At 40.0% G+C, this 23176-nt stretch overlaps 1 protein-coding gene across 1 annotated transcript in view; it reads right to left on the bottom strand.

The window, feature by feature from the left end:
• Nucleotides 1-21489, bottom strand: part of LOC109927131 (transcription initiation factor TFIID subunit 4-like) — a 94545-nt gene extending 73056 nt beyond the window's left edge. The window contains exons 1-2 of the mRNA XM_048608547.1: nucleotides 20054-21489; nucleotides 11721-11803 (exon numbers count right to left, since the gene is read on the bottom strand). Coding sequence (XP_048464504.1) covers nucleotides 11721-11803; nucleotides 20054-21482 — 1512 coding nt within the window. The 5' untranslated portion in view covers nucleotides 21483-21489. The remainder of the gene's footprint in view (nucleotides 1-11720; nucleotides 11804-20053) is intronic.
• Nucleotides 21490-23176: the final 1687 nt, after the last annotated feature.

The raw sequence follows: 23176 nt of genomic DNA on the forward strand, positions 1-23176 counted from the left end.
AACACTTTCACATTCTCTTCTCGTGTCATCTGCCACACTATCTTAAGTTCACCGTTGCATTTTCTCCAACCGAAGCTCATTGCTTTAATTGTTTCCAGCTTGTATAAACTTAGTGCATCTACTGAAAACCTATATGTTACTCTCAATTAGTGATAACAATGTATATAGATAGCATTCTTAGAGCAATAAAACATCTCAATGTGCTTCACAAGAATGTGATAAAACAAAATATGACTCTGAGCCATGCAAGGAGGTATTAGGTCAGATGACAAAAAGCTTTAGCAAATAGATTGTAAGGAATGCCTTAAAGAAGGAAAACAAGATAGAGAGGAAGACCAAGGGTATTCTCAGACTTTAATATGTGAGAAATGTAGGTGTGGCCATCAATGGTCAATAGAAATGGAGAATGCTCAAGAGGCTAGTATTACAGCAGCCCAGATATCTGGGATAGAGGAAGGCTGGAGGGAGATTACAGAAATAGGGAGCAGTGAGGTCACACAGGAATGTGAAAATAACAATAAGAATACTAAAATCAAGAAGTAGTTTGACCAGCATCAAATGTAAGTAAGCGAATACAGCAGCAATAGGCGAATGGACCTTTGTGCCAATTAAGACAAGGGCAGAATGGTTTTGAATTACCTCTGGTTTACAATGGTTTCAGTGCAGAATATGGGAGATAAGCCACAGTACAATGGAATAGTCAAGTCAAGAGGTAATGAAGACATGCATAAGATTTCAGAAGTGGGTGAGCTGAGAGGGGGGCAAAGGTGCGTAGAGGGTGTCCTAGTGATGACATGAACGCGAAAATTATTAGTCTGTTTATATTTTTGCATTATTTAGAGTATGAACAGGGGCTTGTTGCAAATGCCAGTTTGTGGAAATATACCATTCCAACACTTACATGCCATGTACCCAATTTTTATGTTTCACACAGGGAAATAGTCTGGAGAGCATTTTAGAGTAATTCAGGGTAGTTTCCAAGACAATAGAAATAGTGGTATTGATGCTGGCTTAAATAGAGACTTGGAGTGAATGTGTAATGCCAATTATTTTCAAATGTGTTTGAGGAAAGAAAAAGATGAAGTAGCGATTGTTCTGAGATTTAAATTATAGCTGTTGATCTTAGGCCCCTGTGGGAACCAAATTCATGAGAAATTCTCAATGAATAAAACACCATTATTTATTTTTAATATTGTTTTAAAAAAGATTCTGAAGATGGTTAATCTCATCAGGTCTAAACAAATGGACACAACTTTTAATATACTATTAAAATTTAACTCAAATTATTCGTTTTAAAGCGTTCACATTCAAGTTACCTTATTTGATTCAAAGTGTCATGTCTAACAGCGCAAAACAGCTTGATCTACCGTAATTCATAAAGATTTGATAGAAACTCGGCCACAATAAAAAAAAGTTTACATATGTGCTCATTCAGTAATCTATTCGAGTGTAGCACTGTTTTGTTCTTTTCTTTGCTCCATCGCCTCCAGTAGTCAATTATCAAAGTTATCCTAGAATACTTATCTTTGATTTACAACTTATAACTGTTACAACTTCTGTTTTGTCAGTTATTGGTGTAACAATTGGCAAGATCATCTTTACTGTATAGAAACTGAAGTTCCACAGGATTTTGTGGATACAAAATATTAACATTTTACAAATTTCACAGGACCCTGACAACTTCAAACATTTCAAAATAAAAAGCTGCTTCAGTTATGAGTAATTTATATAGAATGAACATTTTCTTAACATACCTAGAACAAATATTAAGACCCAAAGGTTGCGCACTCAGGTTAGACATCTAAAAGATTTGCACTTTTGGGTGGGTGGGAAAGTGGGTTTGCTTTATATGCCATTAGAACTTTTCAAAGATAAAATAAAGTTATTTAACTGTTTAAGATAATTTAATAGCATACATTGGAGCAAATATTTCTCCTGAAATCAAACATCCACAAATTAGAAATACACAGGAAGTGCCAAGTGTTTTCCCTATTGAATGGAGAGTTTTTAATTGCCTTATCTCATTTGTGCATAACCTAGTGGCCAGGTTCAAATAAATATTGCTAAAACTCCAATGGCAAGTTACTCCACTGCACAATGTATTCGGAGACTCAAGAGGAAGAGAAAAAAATGTCTCTCCTTGCACCAATTCAAAATAGTAAAAGGGGAATAGAAATATAACATTTTTAGTGTACTTACAAATACACAAATTAGGTGGAGTAGGCCATTCGGCTCAAGCCTGCTATGTCATTAAGTAAGATCACTGTAGATCTGACTGTAGCCTCAACATCATTTTCCTGTCTAACTCCTCATAGCACTTTAACCCTGTCAATCAAAAATCTAACTCAGCCCCCACTGCCCCAACTAAGTAAACTGCACAAACTAACTGTCCTCAAGAGAAGAAAATTTCTCATCTCAGCCCTAGCGACAGACCTCTTATTTTCAAGTTGTATCTCATAGTTCAAGTCTCTCCCACAAGCAACCACTGTCAAGACCCTCAGGATCTTAAATGGTTCAATAAGATTGCCTCTCATTCTTTTAGACTACAAGACGTAGGAGCAGAAGGAAGCCATTCAGCTCAAAAAGTGTCCTCTTTCATTCGAGAGATTATGGCCAATCTGATAATCCTTGACTCCACTTTCCTGGCTCCCCCGCACAATAACCCTTGATTCAATTTCTGGTTAAAATTCTATTTATCTCTGCCTTGAAAATACTTTAAGACACAGCCGCTACAGCCCTTGTGACAAAGTATTCCACAGATTTACTACCCTCAGAGACGAAATTCCTTATCTGTTTTAACGGAGTAACCTCTTGCATTGAGATTATGCCCTATGACCATAAGGCAGACCATCAGATGTAGGACCAGAATTAGGCCATTCAGCCCACCAGGTCTTCTGTGCCATTCTGTCATGGTTGATCTGTTTCCCAAACCCCATTTCCCCATATCATCCCCATAATCTTTGATCCTCTTACTACTCAAGAACTTATCGTCTTAAAAACACTCAATGACTTAGCCTCAACAACCTTCAATAACAATGAGTTCTAAACAGCCATCCCTTCACTCAGAAGGTGTGCCTCGAGTCCTAGTCTCTCCTGTTAGTGAAAACACCTTTTCCACATCCACTTTATCCAGGCCTCTCTAAGTTTTAATAAGATCCCCCACTGTCCCCCTCCAATCCTTCTAAACTTCATTGAGTAAAGACACAAAATCCTCAACCACTCCGCATATGACAAGTCCTTCATCAACAGGTTCATTATTTTAAACTTTCTCGGCTGCCCCCACCACCCCACTCCCCGCCCAACCACCCCCTCCCCCACGCACCCCTACCCCCCGCAACCCCACACCGAGGCCAGCGTATCCCTCCTTAAAAATGGGGCCCCAAACTGCTCATAATATTCCAAATGCAGTCTGAGCAGGGTCTTATACAGCCTCAGCATTACATCTCTGTCATAGAGCCATACAGCACAGAAACGTACCTTTTGGTCCAACTCGTCTGCACCAGTCATCCCAATCTGAAAAAGGCGCCAGCCTATCCAACCTCTCCTTATAACTCAATCCCTCCATTCCCAGCAACATCCCGGTAAATCTCTTCCGAACCTTCTCCAGCTTAATAATTTCCTTCCAATAACAGAGAGCAGAGCTGGACACAGTATTCAAGAAGAGGCCTTCATTATGTGGCAGTTAGATTTAAAGAATAAATCAAATCCTCAAGACTAGTATTCAGAATCTGACATTAAATTCAGATTATCAAAATTGAAAACAAGGTCATACTATTAAATGCTACTCCACAAATAATGACTAAGATGGGTGCCTTAAAAGGGCTAATTGAAGACATTTACATTTGTTATTTTAATAGTCTGGATTTTTTTTTACTACACACTTAACCCTTAGGGATTACCGGCACACATCCACCAGTTAGATCGTTTGTTATCTGTGGTAAAAAAGGCAGACTTTTTATTTAATCATCACACGTATCAAGAATCAGCTCTCGGTATTCTTCCTCAAGGTGCGTGGCCACTTCCTAACAAAAAAACTCCGAACTGCTAAATGCTGAGTTAATTCCCACTATGTGGAAATTAGCCCTCTCAAAACAAATGCCAACATGGTATTTCCTTTTACTACCAAATGAATCTGCATGTTAACCTTACAAGAATCCTGAACCAGGACTCCCAAGTCCCGTTGTGCTTCTGAGTTCCGAAGCCTCTGCTCATTTAGAAAATGGCCTATGCCTCTGCTCTGCCTACCACAAGTGTATAACCTCTGGTTCTAGACTCTCTCACAAAGGGAAATAGCATCACAAATCTATCCTGTCAAATTCATCATAAAACATTATGTTTCAAGAAGGTCTCTCTCATTCTTCTAAAGTCCAATGAGTACAGGCCCAACTCACTCAACTTGTTCTCATAAAACAATCCCTCCGTAGCAGGATCAGTCCAGTATTATCTTATCACAGATAAGGGGACCAAAACTGTTCACAGTATTCCAGGTATGGTCAAAAAATAGTGCTTTGCACAGTTTTAGCAAGACTTCCCTATTTTTAGACTCCTTTCCTTTTGAAATAAAAGCCAATACGCCATTTGCCTTTCACATTAACCGCCTTTTAAAAAATTCACTCAGGAGACATAGGGATACTGGCTGGCCAGCATTTACTGCCTGTCCCTAGTTGCCCTTGAGAAGATGGTGGTCTTGAACTACTGCAGTCCACATGCTGTAGGTTGACCCACAATGCCATTAGGGAGGAAATTCCAGGATTTTGACCCAGCAACAGTGAATGAACAATGATATAGTCCAAGTCAAGATGGTGAGTGCTGAAGTAGTATTCTAGCATTTTCTGATTTATGTATGAGGACTCCTAAATCCATCTGTACTGTAGTTTTATACAGCATGTTTTTTCATTTAAACTATATTCGGCTTTTCTATTCTTCCTGACAAAGTACGTAAGCTCACATTTTCCCACATTATAATCCATTTTATAAACTTTTGTCCACTTGCTTAATTGGTCTATATTCCCCTGCAGGCTCTCCGAGTCATCATTCAACACTTCCTTCACTTATTCTTGTTTTATCCACAAACGTGCCGATAGTACGTTCACTTCTCTCATCCAAATTCTTAATATATATTGTTAACAATTGTGGCTGCAGTACTGATGCCTGTGGCACTCACTCATTGCAGTTTGATATTCTGAAAATGCCTATTATCGCAACTCTCTAACTTTTATTAGTTAGCCAATTCTCTATCCACGCTAATACACTACTTCCACCACCATGAGATCTTGACTTATTAAGCATCTTAACATACGGTACTTAAATCGAATGTCTTCTGAAAATTCAAATATATTACATCCATTGCTTCCCCTTTATCTACCCTGCTTGTACCTCCTTAAAGAATTCCAATATATTTGTCGAGCACAATTTCCATGTAAAACCATGCTGACTCTGCTTGACCGTATTATGCATTTCGAAATGCTCTGGTATTACATCCTTTATGTTAGACTTGAACATTTTCCTAATAACAGATGTTAAGATAACTGCTCTACCCTTTTTTTTGCCTCCTTCCTGTTTTAAATAAAGGTGCTATATTGCTAGTATCCAAATCCTCAGTGACTTTTCCAGAATCTAAGTATTCCTATAAGGTTGCTATCTGTGCATCCATCATTGCTGTAGCTACTTCTTTTAATATCCCAGGATGCATTCCTTCAAGTCCAGGGAACCCGTCTGTCTTTAGCTTCATTAGTTACCCTAACACGTTTTCCTCAAGCGATAGCTATTGTGTTTATTTCCTCTCTTCTGTTTGCCCCTTAATTATTTTGTAATTTTAGCATGTTGATAGTGCTCTTCTACTCTGAAGACTAACGTAAAGTATTTATTCAACTCTCCTGCCATTTAGAGTCATAGTCATACAGCCCCATCGATGGAAACAGACCCGTCGATCCAACCAGACCATGCCATCATGCTCCCAAACTAAACTAATCCCATTTGCCTGAGCTTGGCCCATATCCCTCTAAACATTTCCTATTCATGAACTTATCCAAAATGCCTTTTAAACATTGTAAATGTATCTGCATCCACCACTTTCTTGAACAATTCATTCCACACACAAACCATTCTCTGTGTAAAAACAGTTGCCCCTCATGTCCTTTTTAAATCTTTCTCCTCTCACCTTAAAAATATGCCTCCCTAATTTTGAACTCCCCTACCCTAGGAAAAAGACTCTGGTCACTTACATTATCTATACCCCTCATGATTTTATAAACCTCAATAAGGTCACCCATCAACTTCATACACTCTTGTAGAAAAAGGTCCCAGCCTATTTTTATAACTCAAACCTTCCATTCCTAGCAACATCCTGGTAAATCTTTTCTGAGCCCTCCCCAGTTTAATAATATCCTTCCTATAAACAGGCAACCAGAACGGTACACTGTACTCCAGAACAGGCCTCATCAATGTCAGAGAGAGCGAGAACGTCATAGAGAGTCCTACAGCGTGGAGACAGGTCCTTCAGCCCAAACTGGTCCATGCCAACCAAACTGGCCATCCACATTAACCCCATTTCACTGCATTTGGTCTATATCCTTTTAAACCTTTCCTATCCATGTATTCGTCCACATCCTGTTTAAATTTTATCAATGTACCTGCCTCAACTACTTCCACTGGTAGCTCATTCCATATGCAAACCACCCTGTGTAAAAATGTTGTCCCTCAGGTTCCCATGTATTCTTTCCCCTCTTACCTTAAACTGACACCCTCTAGTCCTCAATTCCCAAACCCTGGGAAAAAGGCTGAATGCATTCATCCTATCCATGCCTCTCATGATCTTATACACTTCTATAAGATTAGCCCCTTAGTCTCGTATGCTCTGAAGAAAAGAGTCTTAGCTTGTCCAACCTCTCCCTATAATTCAGTCCCTTGAGTCCTGGCAACATCCTTGTAAATTTCTTCTGCACTCTTTCCAGTTTAACAACATCCTTCCTACAGCAAGGTGACCAAAACTGAACACGATTGTCCAAGTGCAGTCTCACTGACATCCTGTACTGCTGCATCATAACTTCCCAACTTCTATGCTTAATGCCCTGAATGATGAAGGTCAGTGTGCCAAAAGCCTTCTACATCGCCCTGTCTACCTGTGACTCCACTTTCAGAGAACTGTGTACCTGAACTCCAAGGTCCCTCTGTTCCACTACACTCCTTAAGGCCCTACCATTCACCATGAAACTCCTACCTTGATTTGACTTTCCAAAATCCAACACTTCACAATTATCTATATTAAACTCCATTTGCCAGTTCTCGGCCCACTTCCCCAACTGATCAAGATCCTGCTGCAATTTCTGATAGCCTTCCTCACTGTCCTGATACTGCCTATTTTAGTGTCATCCGCAAACTTACTAATCATGTACAACCTCAACATAACATTCAAACTCCTATATTCAAAGGTCTGAGCAATGAAGGCAAACGTGCTAAACATCTTTTTAATCAGTCCACCTGTGGTGCAAGATTCAAAGAATTATGTACCTGAACCCCTAGGTCTCTCTGTTCTACACCACCACCCAGGCCCAACCATTAACTGTATAAGTCCTGCCCTTGTTTGTATTACCAAAATACAATACCTCATATTTATCCAAATTAAACTCTATCTATCACTCTTCAGCCCATTGATCCAATTGATCAAGATCTTTTCGTAATGTTTGATAACCTTCTTCATTGTTCAATATAATCTCCGATTTTGGTGTCATCTCGCTCATCCAAATCATTTATATAAACGACAAACAAAAGTCGACCCAGTACCAATTGCTATGGAATACCACTGGTCACAGGCCGCCAGTCGGAAAAACAACCTTCCACCACCAACCTCTGTCACCTACCATAAAGCCAATTTTGTATCCAATTGGCAAGCTCACCCTGAATCCCATGTGATTAAACTTTACTAAGTCCTGATTCACATTATTTCTCCAGCATCATTCTTTAGCAGCCTATGATCACTTTGGTATCCTTCCTTTTTATATATCTAAAGGAGCTCTTGTTGTCTGTCTTAATATTATTTGCAAAATTACCCTCAAAGTTTACTTTCTCCCTCTACGTTTTTCTAGTCATCCTTTGTGTGTTTTTAGACCTTTCCGAATCCCCTGGTTTACCAAAATCTTTGCCACATTGTTTGTTTTTTTTCCAATGTGATGCTAACCTTAGCTTCACTGGTTAGCAACGGTTGACTTAACCCCTTCCTAGCATCCTTCTTTCTCACTGCGATAGATCTTTGCTGTGAACCATTTTGTGACACGTTTCCTATTTTTCCTCGAGCATCTTCGCTCCTATAATCCTTTCCTAATCCACTCCAGCTAGATCTGCCCCCATTCTTTCGTAGTTACCCTTATTTAAGGGCAGGTCCAATAGGTATAGGCCCCAACTTTTTAACCTTTCCTGAGACAACCCCAGAATCCCAGGAATCAGTCAAGCAAACTTTCTCTGAACTGCTTCTAATGCAGTTCTATCCTTTCTTATGTAAGAAGTCCAAAACTGTAAAAAGTATTCCAGATGTTGTCTCACAAAGGCGCTCTACAGCTGTAGCAAAATTTCTCTACTTTAAATTCCATTCCCATTGCAATATGTGACAACATTCCATTTGCGTTCCTTATCACTTGTTGTAGGTGCATGCTAACTTTTGTGATTCAATACCAGGAGACCTGGATCCCTCCATGACACAGAGTTCTGCAGTCTCTTTCCACTTAGATAATATTCTGTTTTTCTATTCCTAGTAGGCTGGAGCATTTAAAAATATACAGTAACAATTTCTAAACCTTCCTGGTTCTTAAAGATATGATAATCAGGTCGCAATAACCAGATAAGTAAAATCTGCTTTAAGTTTTAAAGCAACATAAAAACTGTCAAAGTTCCTCTGTGTATGCACTCTGAACAAACAATGCACTGTTTAAACCAAAATGTCAATATTTTACATACTTGTATATTTAACTGAATTATTTCTGCTACAATATAAACATTGAAGCAATGCATCATTGCAGAAACAGAATCTAGCACTCGGTAAAACGTAGTCTCCACTGTCTCCAACCAAAGTTCTAATAGTTGTGAGAATATCAGACCTCTTACTAAGTTTCTGGATAACTACCATGTTAGAAACTTTTAGCTTTAGTTTTTTTAGGTTGTTTCTTGAGCAAAAACAAATTTCACACACAGAAGGGGGAACACTATCAAACTTTACTTTCATTTCATTACTTCTGAACTGTCACAATTGCATTTACTTGACACGGTTCATTCATCCTGTTTTGTAAATTTTTCTTACGCTAATTGCACTTCCTGTAAATTTTTAGGGTTCCCTTCATGGTTTCTCCCTCTACTATTTATTTAGGTTACAACAAAAATACTTAACCTGCATATAAACACAAATAAATTTGTTCAACAACTGTTCATAACACTACCGTACATATTTCTTAATATGGCTTATGTTACTTCTTTTTTAAAACCTTTAAGTGATTTTTTTAAAAAAAATTCATTCACAGGACGTGGAGGTCACTGGCTAGGCCAGCATTTATTACCCATCCCGAATTGCCCAGAGGGCGGTTAAGAGTCAACCACATTGCAGTGGGTCTGGAGTCACATGTAGGCCAGACCAAGTAAGGATGGCAGTTTCCTTCCTGAAAGGATATTAGTGAACCAGATGAGTTTTTCCAACAATCAACAGGAGATTCATAGTCATCATTAGATGAATGATCATGCCATCTGCCATGGCAGGATTTGAACCTGGATCCCGAGAACATTACCTGGGTCTCTTGATTAACAGTCCAGCAATAATACCATTAGGTCTTTGCCTCCCCTTTTGAGCTAGCAACAGGTATTGACAAACTGGCAAATCAGTTTTAGTTGCCGCATGATAATTTTCACCAAGGAGTCTGGAGACAAATTATAAAGGACGTAGCCTACAGTTTAAGATCAGGACTGCTTGCCTTCACTGATGTAGTTTCCACAGTGTACTAAAAATTAGATTAATGGTATTCTGCAATTCAGTAACGAGGTCCATGTTTCAGAAGAATTGTCCATGGTTTCCAAGCAATTTGATTTGCTTGGCATGCAAGTAACTTCTGTTGGTGGAAGTGTTACATTTCTTAAATTAACTTCAGTATTGCTGTTCATCTCTAAATTGTTTTTTTTTTAATGTTATTGTTGCAGAATAGTATTTACAGATAAATGGTGTAAAAGCTGCATATTTTATTATATAACCAAGTATAGATCAAGCTAATCAACGAAGTTGTTATGGCAATTGAACTTTGGAAGCTACTTATCCTACTTAGAAAGTTAATGTTGAATCCTGGTCATAAACAATTAGAGTTTTGACTTTTGGAGAAGTCAAAAAAAGTTCCAAGTCAGGACTTTTTAAGGTAAGACATGAAGAATTGACAAATTGATGTGATACAGTTATTTAAAAAACATTTGTAAGTTTAATTTCACACAAATTCTGGATTCTATTTAATTCCTCTAAAATTATGTACTCCAATGTAATACTGATGTGTTGTTTTTCGAGGAGACGTTAAGCCTAAGCCCCACATAATAAAATTCCATGGCACTATTTCAAAGGACAGAAGAGTTGTTCTCAATATCTTGGCTAATATATTACAGGAAAGATGTGGAAGTGTTGGTAAAGGTGCAGAGGAGATTTACCAGGATGTTGCCTGGAATGGAGGGAAGGTCTTACGAGGAAAGATTGAGAGAGCTAGGGCTTTTCTCTTTAGAACGACGAAGGATGAGAGGTGACTTGATAGAGGTGTACAAAATGATCAGAGATATAGATACAGTGGACAGCCAGAGACTTTTTCCTAGGGTGGAGGTAGCTATTACGAGGAGGCATAGTTTTAAGGTGAGTGGAGGTAGATATAGGGGAGACGTCAGAGGTAGGTTCTTTACTCAGAGGGTGGTAGGGGCGTGGAATACATTGCCGGAGAGGGTAGTGGAGTCGGCCTCATTAGGGGCATTTAAGTGGCTATTAGATAGGCATATGGATGATAGTATAAGGTAGGGGTGGAGGTTAGACAGACCTTAGGTTTAGGGTAAAAGTTCGGCACAACATCATGGGCCGAAGGGCCTGTACTGTGCTGTACTGTTCTATGTTCTATCTATCCTTCAAGCAACATCACAAAAACAAATTATCTGATCATTGTAACAGTGGTGTTTTGTGAATGTGCCATGCGCAAATTGCCTTTGGTGTTTCCTGTATTAAAATATTGGCTTTGCTTGATTCGAATAAAGCACTTCGAGATGTTGGCAGTCATGAAATGTACGATACAAATGTGAGTTTTTTTCCTCTACATTTAAATTTTATTCCATTACAATTACTACTTTGATTTCCATTAATGTGACAGTTAAACAGGAAATTTTTCTGTTCATGTCATTTCACAAGTTATACAAGTATATTTCTTATCCATGGGAAGCCCCAAAACAGGTATTTACTTTTCTGATAGATCAATGGGAAATGCTAACCTAGCTTCTCCATTCATAGATGCCTTATGATCTGCATAATTTTTACTGCATCCACTACTTCCAATTTAGTCTTGTGCCATTTCATGGGTAAATGCAGAAAGTAATTTGCACAGGAATTAATATGACTTCTATAGTGCAATGCAAAATGAAAAAAAAATCCAAACACAAAGATTTTAGAGATTCTAACAAAAAATGTTGTATGTTACTTATTCCCAAATGGCCAAAGCACCAAGCATGAATACTGAAATGTACAGAGTGGCTGTCAACTGTTTCAATGTGAAGGTGAATAGTCTCCTGTACATTAGATCTTCATGAGTAGCAGAAGCTGAAAAGCAAAGATATCCTTGGTTGGTTCAAGTATCTCACTTCAAATGGGACAATAAGAGAACAGGAAATTTAACAGGCTTTACCCTATAAATGATCTATTTCAAACGAAAGCAAAATGTATTAAATTTTCACACATCAACTTTCTGCATTCTCCGGTTATTGAATCCTTACATGGTCAGCTCCAATGCTGCTGGTCATACTCCAATATCCTGCACAAGTGGAACTCTTCATGTGAGGGTTCAAATGCCAACACTTGATTCACACAGAAGTGTCACAGCACTTTGATCTTGCCACCTGAGCACATGTACAAATGTGCCCTTGAACCAGCAGTCACTTGAAAGTGATTAGGACCAGCAAGCAGATTCAGGACCAGATTCCCTCTCATTTCCCCCCCAATATATTCAGAGGTGCTGAGGATATTACCACAGAAAATCAACTAATTCAGAGTTATTCAGAAGCATACACTCGTTCATTCAGTTAGAGTCCACTTAACCTAAGCCGGCCACAACTTTTTGACATATGCTATTGTTCTATTTCTGAGTCCTGAACTCAACTGCAATATTTAAGTGTGGGCTCAATTCTTCATTTTAAAATTTCCATTACAATCTCTGCAAATTCCTTAACTTTTCAATTCACATATTTCACATTAGACTGTGGAGGAACGTGTAAAGGTATTCAAAGCAACATAAAACTAGCAATCATGTAACTATACCGAATAGAACTGTTTATATGTTAACAGCACTCTTGCACAGAACATTCTCAAGTATCTGTCATTTTCATAACTTCATCTATTTCCCAAATAAAAATGCTTTCAAGATGGAGTGATTAAGAAACCTTTTCTTATTAACTAATTCATTACCATATAAAGGATACAGTTGTGAATCTAACTACTGTGTGTTACGTGTTTATTTTAGAACATGTTTACTAACACAATATGCTTTCTTTTTAGGATAGTCGGAACTGCAGATGCTGGAGTCAGACATAATACAGTGCGGAGCTTAAAGTTGATGGTTTCTGAGATTTCTGAAGAAGGGTCCTGACTGAAAACGTCAACTTTCCTGCTCCTCTGATCCTGCCTAGCCTGCTGTGCTCCTCCATGCTTTCTATTTACTTTTATAAAAAGTAACATTCATTTTTACTTTCAACATTATATATCTAAATTTATGAAACCATAATAATTTTATTGTGACAGCAGATTGTTAGCTATTACTCCAAAAATGAATGTATTCCCACAGGTTCAAAAAAATCAGTTTACGTGTTGTGAAATATTGTCCAAATGTACCCTTGTAGAATATAATCTAAAACAAAACTCTAAAATATGACAAAGTCAAAAGTAATAAAAGTGCTGGATTTTATGTATTCTAGACTAATATTCTGTAGTCAAATGTCAACCTACCATTTATTCTACAGGGAGAAACTACCACTACTTTGATTAGACCAAAATTCCCACAATGTCTCCATTCTAAGAGTATGCCATCTCTTAAATACACAATATGAGGGGCAGATTGGATTGTTAACTATTTCTCCATACCTCTCATTATTTAGGTTTACTTTCCATCCTGCATACAATTTTGGTCCCCTTGTTTTGGAGGCAGTTCAGAGAAGGTTCATTAGATTAATTCCAGAGAGGAAAGGCTTGTCATATGAGGGTTGATTGAACAGTTTAGGTCTATACTCACTGGAGTTCAGAAGAACAGAGATCTATTTGAGGTATATAGATGCTAAAGAGGATAAACGCAATAGATGTAGAACGGACATTTACCCTTTGTGGGCAATGAGAGGTGATAGCTTTAGGCTAAGGGGCAGATTTAAAATGGAGATGAGGAGGAATTACTTCTCTCAAAAGGTTGTGAATTTGTGGAATTCACTACCCAACAAATTCACAACCCAAGAGAGTGATGGACACCATACGTTAAATAAATTTAGGGAGATAGATTTTAAATTTGTAACAGGTTAAAGATTTATGGGGAGCAGGCAGCAAAGTGGAGTTGATGCCAAGATGCGATCAGTTACGATTGTGTTAACTGGCGGAACTGGCATGAAGAGCTGAATAAACTATTCCTGGTCCTAGTTCTTACGTTCTTATTTTCTTCATTTATGCAAAGGCAGTATTGGCAGGGACTTCAGGTGAAGTATCTATTCAGTGACCTCACTGAGCTTCTAGGCAAAGGTAAAGTCACCACAGTTCCAGAGGACCATACAGCTGCTCTCTCATTAGAGAGACAACTGACGGTGAGTTTAACCTGACAGTAACCATAACTCAGGCAAGGGGCAAGACCGAGAAGGTGGGGCCTTCATGCTGACTTCAGCTGATATGGGAACTGAACTCACACTGTTGGCTTTACTCTGCATTGCAAACCAGCCATCCAACTGTGCTAACCGATCCTCAACTGAGCTTCTACTGTATGCTTCTCTGCACTTAAAAAAGGAAGAAAATTTCGGTAATACTTTTAGATCTAATGAGTACCCCCATTTTATGGAAATGTTTGAAGTTCTGGACTCCACCTTCCTAAGCCACATAGGTAGTTTGTCGTTGGTGATGACTCCCGAGCCTTTTAACAAAGAGGAAAGTTTGACCAAAGCACCCATGTTAGAATGAAATTTCACATTTAAGAAAAGGCATCCAACCTCACACCAAGTCCCATTCACCCACTGTACCTGTGCTTCCTAGGGTTCCTGGTTAAGTAGCATTATAATTCCAAAAATTACAGCCTTGCTTTTAAATCCTTCCATGGTTTCACTCCTTTCGATAACTGTAATTCCTAGGCACAAATCCCTCCGAGATATCAACTAATTCCAGTTTCACATGCATACCCAGTTTTGGTTGCTTCAATCTTGGTGACAGTGCTTTCATTTGCTAAGACTCGTTCTACAATTCCTGCCTCAAAAGTCCTGCCGTTCTATCCTCCTTTAAGATATTCCTTACAAAGTAGCTCTTTGAGAAAACTTCTGATCAGCTGTCCCAATATCATTTCAATGCGGTTTGGTGCCAAATTATCTTAATAATGCTCTTGTGAGACACCTTGGAGGGGGACAAGTTAGCTCAGTTGGATGGCTGGTTTGCGACACGGAGTGATGCCAACAGTATGGCCATTTCCTATACCAGCTGAGGTGACCATGAAAGACTCGTCTTCTCAACCTCTCTGCTTGCCTAAGACACAGTGATCTTTGGGTTAAACCACCAACATCATCTCTCTGGTGAGACAGTAGCACTGTTGTTCTCTGGAACTATGACTTTACCTAAATATCTTTGGATTTTTTTATGTTAAAGATGCTTATATTAATGTAATCTGTGTTGAAGAAAAATCAAAGCAAACTTTTGTTTAGTTACTTTTTTTAACAAGTTAACTGCAGCTTAATGCTCTGAGGCATAGATGCTATAAGAAGGATAGAAAGCAGGGGCAGGACAGGAGCGGGGAGTGGTGTTTTTGGCTTAGGAGAACATAACGGCTGTACTTAGGGAGGACATTCCTCACAGAACATCCAACGAAGTTAGTCAATGGGTAGAACTTAAAAATAAAGAAAGGGATGATCACCTTGTTGGGATTAGATTATGGGCATCCCCAATAGTCAGCGGGAAATTGAGAAGCAAATATGTAAGGAGATCACAGATATCTGCAAGAACAATAGGGTTGTATTGGTCGGGAAGTAAGGCAGGGCAAGTGTCTGAGGTGTCAGTGGGGGCAGCACTTTGGGACAAGTGGTCATAATTCTACTAGTTTTAAAATAGTTATGGAAAAGGATAGAACTGATCAAAAAGTTAAAGTTCTAAATTGGAGTAAGGCCAATTTTGACAGTATTAAACAGGAACTTCCAAAAGTAGTTTGGAGAAGGCTATTCACAGGTAAAGGGATGGTTGGGAAATGGGAGACCTTGAAGAATGAGATAACGAGAATTCAGAGACAGTATGTTCATGCTAGTGTGAAGGGCAAGGCTGGAATGTATAGGGAATACTGGATGACTAGAGAAGTCGAGGTTCTCGTCAAGAAAAAGGAGGCAATTATCAGATATAGCAGCTGGGATCAAGTGAATCCCTGGAAGAGTGTAAGGGCAGCAGAGGTACACTTAACAGGGAAATCAGGAGGGCAAAAAGGAACAAGATAGCTTTGGCAAATAGAGTTAGGGAGAATCCAAAGAGATTCTATAAATACATTAAGGGCAAAACAATAGCTAGGGAGAGAACAGCACCCTTTAAAGATCAATGTGGCCATCTACGTGTGGAAGGAGATTGGTAAGATACCAAACAAATATTTTACATCAGTATTTACTACGGAGAAGGGCATGGAAGCTCGGGAACTTGAGGAAATAAACAGTGATGTCTTGAAACAGTTCATATTACAGAAGAGGAGGTGCTGGAGGAGATCTTAAAACACAAAGATAGATAAATCTCAGGGGCATAATCAGGTGTTTCCCAGACTTATGGGGGAAGCTTGGAAAGAGATTGCTGGGTTTCTTGCTGAGATATTTGTATCATCATTAGCCACAGGTGCAGTGCCAAATGACTGGACTAATGTGGTGCTATTATTTTTGGAAGGCTGTGGTGGGTAAGTTGTTGGAGGTGATTCTGAGGGACAGGATTTACATGCATTTAACATAGAACATAACAGTGCAGAACAGGCCCTTCGGCCCTCGATGTTGCGCCGTCCTGTGAAACTAATCTGAAGCCCATCTAACCTAAACTATTCCATTATCATCCATATGTTTATCCAATGACCATTCAAATGCCCTTAAAGTTGGCGAGTCTACTACTTTTGCAGGCAGGGCATTCCACGCCCTTACTACTCTCTGAGTAAAGAACCTACCTCTGACATCTGTCCTATATCTATCACCCCTCAATTTAAAGCTACGTCCCCTCGTGCTAGCCACCACCATCCGAGGAAAATGGCTCCCACTGTCCACCCTATCTAATCCTCTGATCATCTTGTATGTCTCTATTAAGTCACCTCTTAACCTTCTTCTCTCTAACAAAAACAGCCTCAAGTCCCTCAGCCTTTCCTCATAAGACCTTCCCTCCATACCAGGCAACATCCTGGTAAATCTCCTCTGCACCCTTTCCAATGCTTCCACATCCTTCCTATAATGCGGCGACCAGAACTGTACGCAATACTCCAAGTGCGGCCGCACCAGAGTTTTGTACAGCTGCAACATGACCTCATGGCTCCGAAACTCAATCCATCTACCAATAAAACCTAACACACCGTACGCCTTCTTAACAACCCTATCAACCTGGGTGGCAACTTTCAGGGATCTATGCACATGGACACCAAGATCTCTCATGTGATTGAGCCTTACTGACCAACCTACAATCCGAAACCTTGTGAAACGCTTTGCTGAAGTCCATATAGACAACACCTCCCGCTCTGCCTTCATCAATCTTCTTGGTGACCTTGTCAAAAAAACTCAATCAAGTTAGCGAAACATGATTTCCCACACACAAAGCCGGAAAGGACTGATTAGGGATAGTCAGCATGGCTTTGTGTGTGGGAAATCATGTTTCGCTACGGAAAGGACTGATTAGGGATAGTCAGCATGGCTTTGTGTGTGGGAAATCATGTTTCGCTAACTTGATTGAGTTTTTTGACAAGGTCACCAAGAAGATTGATGAAGGCAGAGCGGGAGATGTTGTCTATATGGACTTCAGCAAAGCGGTTCACAAGGTTTCGGATTGTAGGTTGGTCAGTAAGGCTCAATCACATGGGATCCAGGTGGAGCTAACCAACTGGATACAGAATTGGCTTGAAGGTAGGAGACAAAGGATGGTGGTGGAGGGTTGTTTCTCGGTTTGGAGGCCTGTGACAAGTGGCGTGCCATGAGGATCTGTGCTGGATTCACTACTTTTCATAGAACCATACAATCCCTACCATGTGGAAACAGGCCCTTTGGCCCAACAAGTCCACACTGACCCTCAGAGCATCCCACCCAGACCCATTCTCCTATAACCCTTCTAATCTACACATTCATCAAATATTTTGTATTCACATCCAAATCATTTTTAAGAGAGGTATGGTTAATGAGTTTGCAGATGACATCAAAATACGTGGGTAGCGATCAGTGAAGAAGTTTATCTCAAAGTACAACGGGACCTTGATCAGATGTGCCAATGGGCCGAGAAGTGGCAGATCGAGTTTAATTCAGATAAATGTGCAGTGTTGCATTTGGTAAAGCAAACCAGAGCAGGACATATACAGTTAACGGTAGGGCCCTGGGGAGTGCTGCTGAACAAAGAAGCTACAGGTGCATAGTTCCTTGAAAGTGGAGTCACAGTTAGACAGGGTGGTGAAAAAGGCATTTGGCATGCTTGCCTTCATTGGTCAGAACACTGAATATAGGAGTTGCGTTGTCATGTCGCGGCTGTACAGGACATTGGTGATGTCACTTTAGGAGTATTATGTAGAATTCTAGTCGCCCTTCTATAGGAAGAAAGTTGTTAAACTTGAGGGTGCAGAAAAGATTTACAAGCATGTTGCCAGGACTAGACGGTTTGAACTATAGGGAGAGGCTGAATAGGCTGGGTCTTTTTTCCCCTGAAGTGATAGAGGCCGAGGGGTGACCTTATAGAGGTTTATAAAATCATTAGTGCCATGGATAGGGTGAATAGCCAAGGTCTTTTTCCTAGGGTGGGGGAAGTCCAAAACTAGAGGACATTGGTTTAAAGTTAGAGGGGAAAGATTTAAAAAGGACCTGAGGGATAACTTTTTCATGCAGAGGGTGGTACGTGCATGGAACAAGCTGCCAGAGGAAGTGGGGGAGGTGAGTACAATTACATTTAAAAGGCATCTGGAAGTGTATATGAATAGGAAGGGTTTAGAGGGATATGGGCCAAATGCTGGCAAATGGGACTATGTTAGATTGGGATGTTTCATTGGCGTGGATGAGTTGGACCGAAGGATCTGTTTTGTGCTGTATGACACGGACTCTATAAACTCAAGATGTACTGTGAAAGTAGTACTCACCTAAACTTTTCTTTCCTTTTAAAGGTTGTGTTCTGATGATACTTGTTCAACACAATTCATAATTTTAAACAAATTTCCCATTTGAATCTAAACTTTACTACTGTAGCTGAAAATACTCCAGATGCAAGTCAAACTTTACAATTGCAAAATTTAAGTGATCAATCTAGCTCTTCTATCTGTTTAAACAATTATAGCAAAAAAGCTTCATCTGCTGATCAGTGCACTTTTTTGAAGTCAGACTGATGATAACCATGTCTGATTAACTTGGTATTGATTACAGTTAGACAATGCAGTAAATACAAGTGATAATTTTGTAGACATTAGTCATAATTCCACAATATTAGATCTTAATCATCAATTAGTACCTCTTGGTCACAGGTGACAAAAGGGAAACTGTAATACCACATAAGCAAAAATAATTTAAATAATCAGTTTAATTAATCCTTATCAGCTCTATTCGGTGTTATATTCCACTCATTTCAGAGCAAAACTTCAATATTAACATGCAATTCATCAGCTGAATCAGTTATCTGTCAGTAAGCACAGTAAGTATTTATTTCTTTTAATTGATTCTTAAAAAAGTCTTTTGCAGTTTTGTTCAACTTCTGAAGGCTAAGGGAAGTGCTGATGAATATTTATATACTGGATTTAAAGCATAATAGCTGTACATTGTGCAAAACTCTCCTGCCATCTAAAAATAAAACTAACTTTACCAACTGTTAAGATTACTCAGTCACATAACAGAAATTCATCAACACAGCCACGATACTGCACGAGGTAAATGCAAGTTTCCACTACATACAAGCTGTACAAGCCCTATAATGATCAATGCTTTAACGTGAACAAAGAGCTGGATCTGCAAGTGATTTCACTCTGATCACCTGGAAATGAATAAAATTACAACTGTAGATTGTAATGCCATTAACATTATATACACAAGGTTAATTGTTCAGTATCTTAAAATTAAATTAACTTCAACTGTGACACTATCCTTTTATATTCTGCTAGTCAGAAATGCTAATTTATGAAATTGTTAGGCTGTATTATAAAAACATTTAGAGAATATAAACTTTTTTTAAACTGCCTATAATTTTGTGTCAGTGTAGTCTATGCTTTGACAGTTGACAGCCCATTGCACGTTATGTTTTCCCACTTTGATTTAATTGCCTCTGACAAAACTATAAGTAAATATTCTGAAGACTGGCATTAAGCTGGAATAGAAAATAAGTAATTTTTCAAATATCTTAATAGTACAAGAAAGCACAAGCCACTGAACAATATGATCTTATTCTCACCTGGGGGAATTTGAATATTTTGAATGTTTGGTTGATGCTGTTGGGGTTGAGGGAGACGGGGAGCTATAACTTGTGGCGTTATTGTTGTCCTTGGGCCAGTGTTCACTGCTGCTGTCCTTGCCATAGTTTGGGCAATTGTATTAATGGTTCCTTTGCCCATTCCAACTGGTGTACCAACTGACTGAGTGGAAATTCCGCCAGGATTGGATGCCACATTCTGAAGCCCACTTTGTATCGTCTGACCTATTACCATAGTACTTGTGTTTGATTGATTGTTTATAGTGGTCACCGCACTACCAGTTGTTGATGTCAATATTCCTGCACTGAGAGTCTGTTGTGGTGTCTGTATAATTGTTTTGGGCTGTAACTCAGATTTGATAACCTGTCCACCAGTGGACAAAGAAGCGTTACTTGACAAACTAGAAGCCTGACTGTTTAAAGTCAGAAGTGAAGTCTGATGGGGAGTTCCAGTGCCACTAGGCGCTGACAAGTTAGTTACACTAACTGTTGAGTTCAATATAGTACTACTACCATTCGGCGTCGATGCAACTGGCAGAACTGGGCCACTGTGCGCTGGTGGTCTCACCAATGTCACTGTGGGTCCTGCTGCCTGTGATGAAACAACAGTTGAAGGAACATTCTGCGTGCTGACAAAAGATGTTTGAATAACAGTGTAGGCAGAACTAGAGACTGGCAAAGACACCGCTGGCAACCCTGTATTAACTGTGTTTTTTACAACAGATCCAGGTCCATTATTGACCACCGTAACAGCTGGCAAGGTAGTTGCAGCTGCTGAACAAGTGAAAGTGGTGGCATTTCCTGCATTGTGAGAGTTTATCGCCATTCCATTATTCCCATTAAGAGTTTGTACGTTGGAGGTGACAGTTTTCACATGGTTGGACACTGGGGTTGCCATTGCACTTATTACCACCGATTTTCCTTGACCGATGCTGCCTGAAGCTGATGTTTCTGATGATCCTGTCACTGCCGCTACCGCCGCTGTACTCTGCTCCTGTTCCACTCCTGGAGCCTGGGACCTTGCATTATTGATAACAACACTTTGCTGTGCCCCACTCCCCGCCGTCGTACAGGGCAATACCCCACTGCCAAATGTGTTCTGCGAATTAATCTGTGCGTTTTTACCCTCGGAGCTCTCGTCCACTTTGATTTTGGCTGCGGTGGAAACCTCAGCTCCTGCCAGTCCCATTTTGTTCTCTGCTGTTTGCAGCTCAACATTATTGCTCACCATCCCGGGTGTGTTTTCCACGTGATTATTCACCACCTGCGCCCTTATTCCGGCCTGGTCCGCCGCGTTATGGCCCGTAGCCGCCAACTGGGACTCCAGGGAGCCGACTAAGTCGCTCACCACTTTCTCATCCACGTCTGAGAAGAACACATCGTCCAACAGATCTGAAGCCCCCGCCGCCATCTTAAGGCAGAACTCTTGTTTGACTCGGACCGCGCATGCGCACCGGGCCGTGTTGTTGGGGGTGACGTCAGAAGTGGGTCGGCAGCCGCCCTCCGTCATTGGTCAGCTCCCGGTTTAAAGCGCCGGCGAATGAAGGAGCGCGTTATTGGGCTGTGGAATGGCTGTGCCGAGCGGGCTGGAGAGGCACCGCCGAGCAACCACACGAAGGCAAACGCTTTAATCCCGCCTGGTCCTGCCCGGGAGCCTGGCGTCTCTGACCGCCTTGATGGTTTCGGCGAGATTCGCGTCAAAAGCGACCGTTTTCCGCGACTTTTCTGATTTTATCTTTGTACATTATTGTGTGCAAGATGGCTCCCTGGCTTCAGATGCTAAAGGGCGCCACACCTGGTGGTGTGTGTGGAAACAGCAACTTGTCTCATCCTCTTTTCAGAGGACATGTTAAACCTACTTTAATTCTTTTAATTCTACAGGGATCTGTCAGCACACAACTAGAGTGGGAGCCAGTTTATTCTCGAACCGAATAACTTATTTCGAAAGAATAAACGGCTGGAGCTTTCGGTTGACTTTATCCCTTCTGTGATAAATAATAAACAACAGTTAACGTTTCGAGTTCCGTGGCTAGCTTAGTTCTGAAGGGTCACTGGACTCGAACCATTAACTTTTCTCTTCGCAGGTACTGCCAGTCCTGCTGAGTTTTTTCCAGTAACTTTTCTCTTACTTTGCTTCTTACAAAGTAAGAACTGCATATGCTGGAGTCAGATAGCTGTGCAGCTGGAGGAACACAGCAGGCCAAGCATCATCAGAGGAGTAGGAAAGTTGACGCTTCCGTTCGGGACCCTCCTTCAGAAAATCAGATCTCCAGTATCCGTAGTTCTTTGTTTTTTTTTTGCTGCTTGGATGTTGTATAACTTGCTTTATCAGGATGCGGTCTCAGATTCGGTTTTTGCTTTTGCTTTTGCTTTTAAGTCTCTTCTGGCACACTGTTCAAAACCGCCTAGAACAAACGTGCTCAAACAGCTTTTTCTCATGTTCCATACAACAAGCTTCAGTTTAAAATTACGCTGCTTATTTTCAGTCTAAGATTAGAACTCTTCCATATCTTTGGGAAGAAGTCTGCTGTTGGCTTGAAAGGTAAGCAGTCTTTATTTCTTGATGCTTGCTAGTATGTAGACTAAATATTGAATGTCTGAAGTCTAAAGGCAGTGTCCTGTTTTAGAATGCTGTATTATTGTACAAAACTACATTAATGTAAAACTGAGTGGTTAGTCTGTAAACATATCATGAAAGCTGTCCTTGAATAGTATTGCAATTATGCAGAAAGCATGGACTGTTCACCCTTGTGGGAAATGTAATTGTGGCATTTTAAAAGGAAAATGTTTCTTGATACTTGCCAAACTGATTTTGGTAAATAAGGGGGACCAATAGATGAAGTTGACAGAAAAGCAAAACTTTTCTGACACTACAGCTTCTAGAAAACTGTACTATAAATAGGGTCACTTCAAAAAGGAAACTAAATCAGTGGGCATGAGAATATCAGCAAGTCTCCATGAGCACAAGTCAGAACAGAAGCTGGCCTTTTGGCCCAAGTTATCCATGCTGACTAGTTCTCCTGAACTAGTGTCTCCTGCCTAATTTGGCTCATGCCTCTAAACCTTCCCTACCAATGTACCTGACCAAATGTCTCAATAATTGTA

The sequence above is a fragment of the Rhincodon typus genome, chromosome 19 (genome assembly GCF_021869965.1).
Source record: "Rhincodon typus isolate 14 chromosome 19, sRhiTyp1.1, whole genome shotgun sequence".
NCBI lineage: Eukaryota > Metazoa > Chordata > Chondrichthyes > Orectolobiformes > Rhincodontidae > Rhincodon > Rhincodon typus.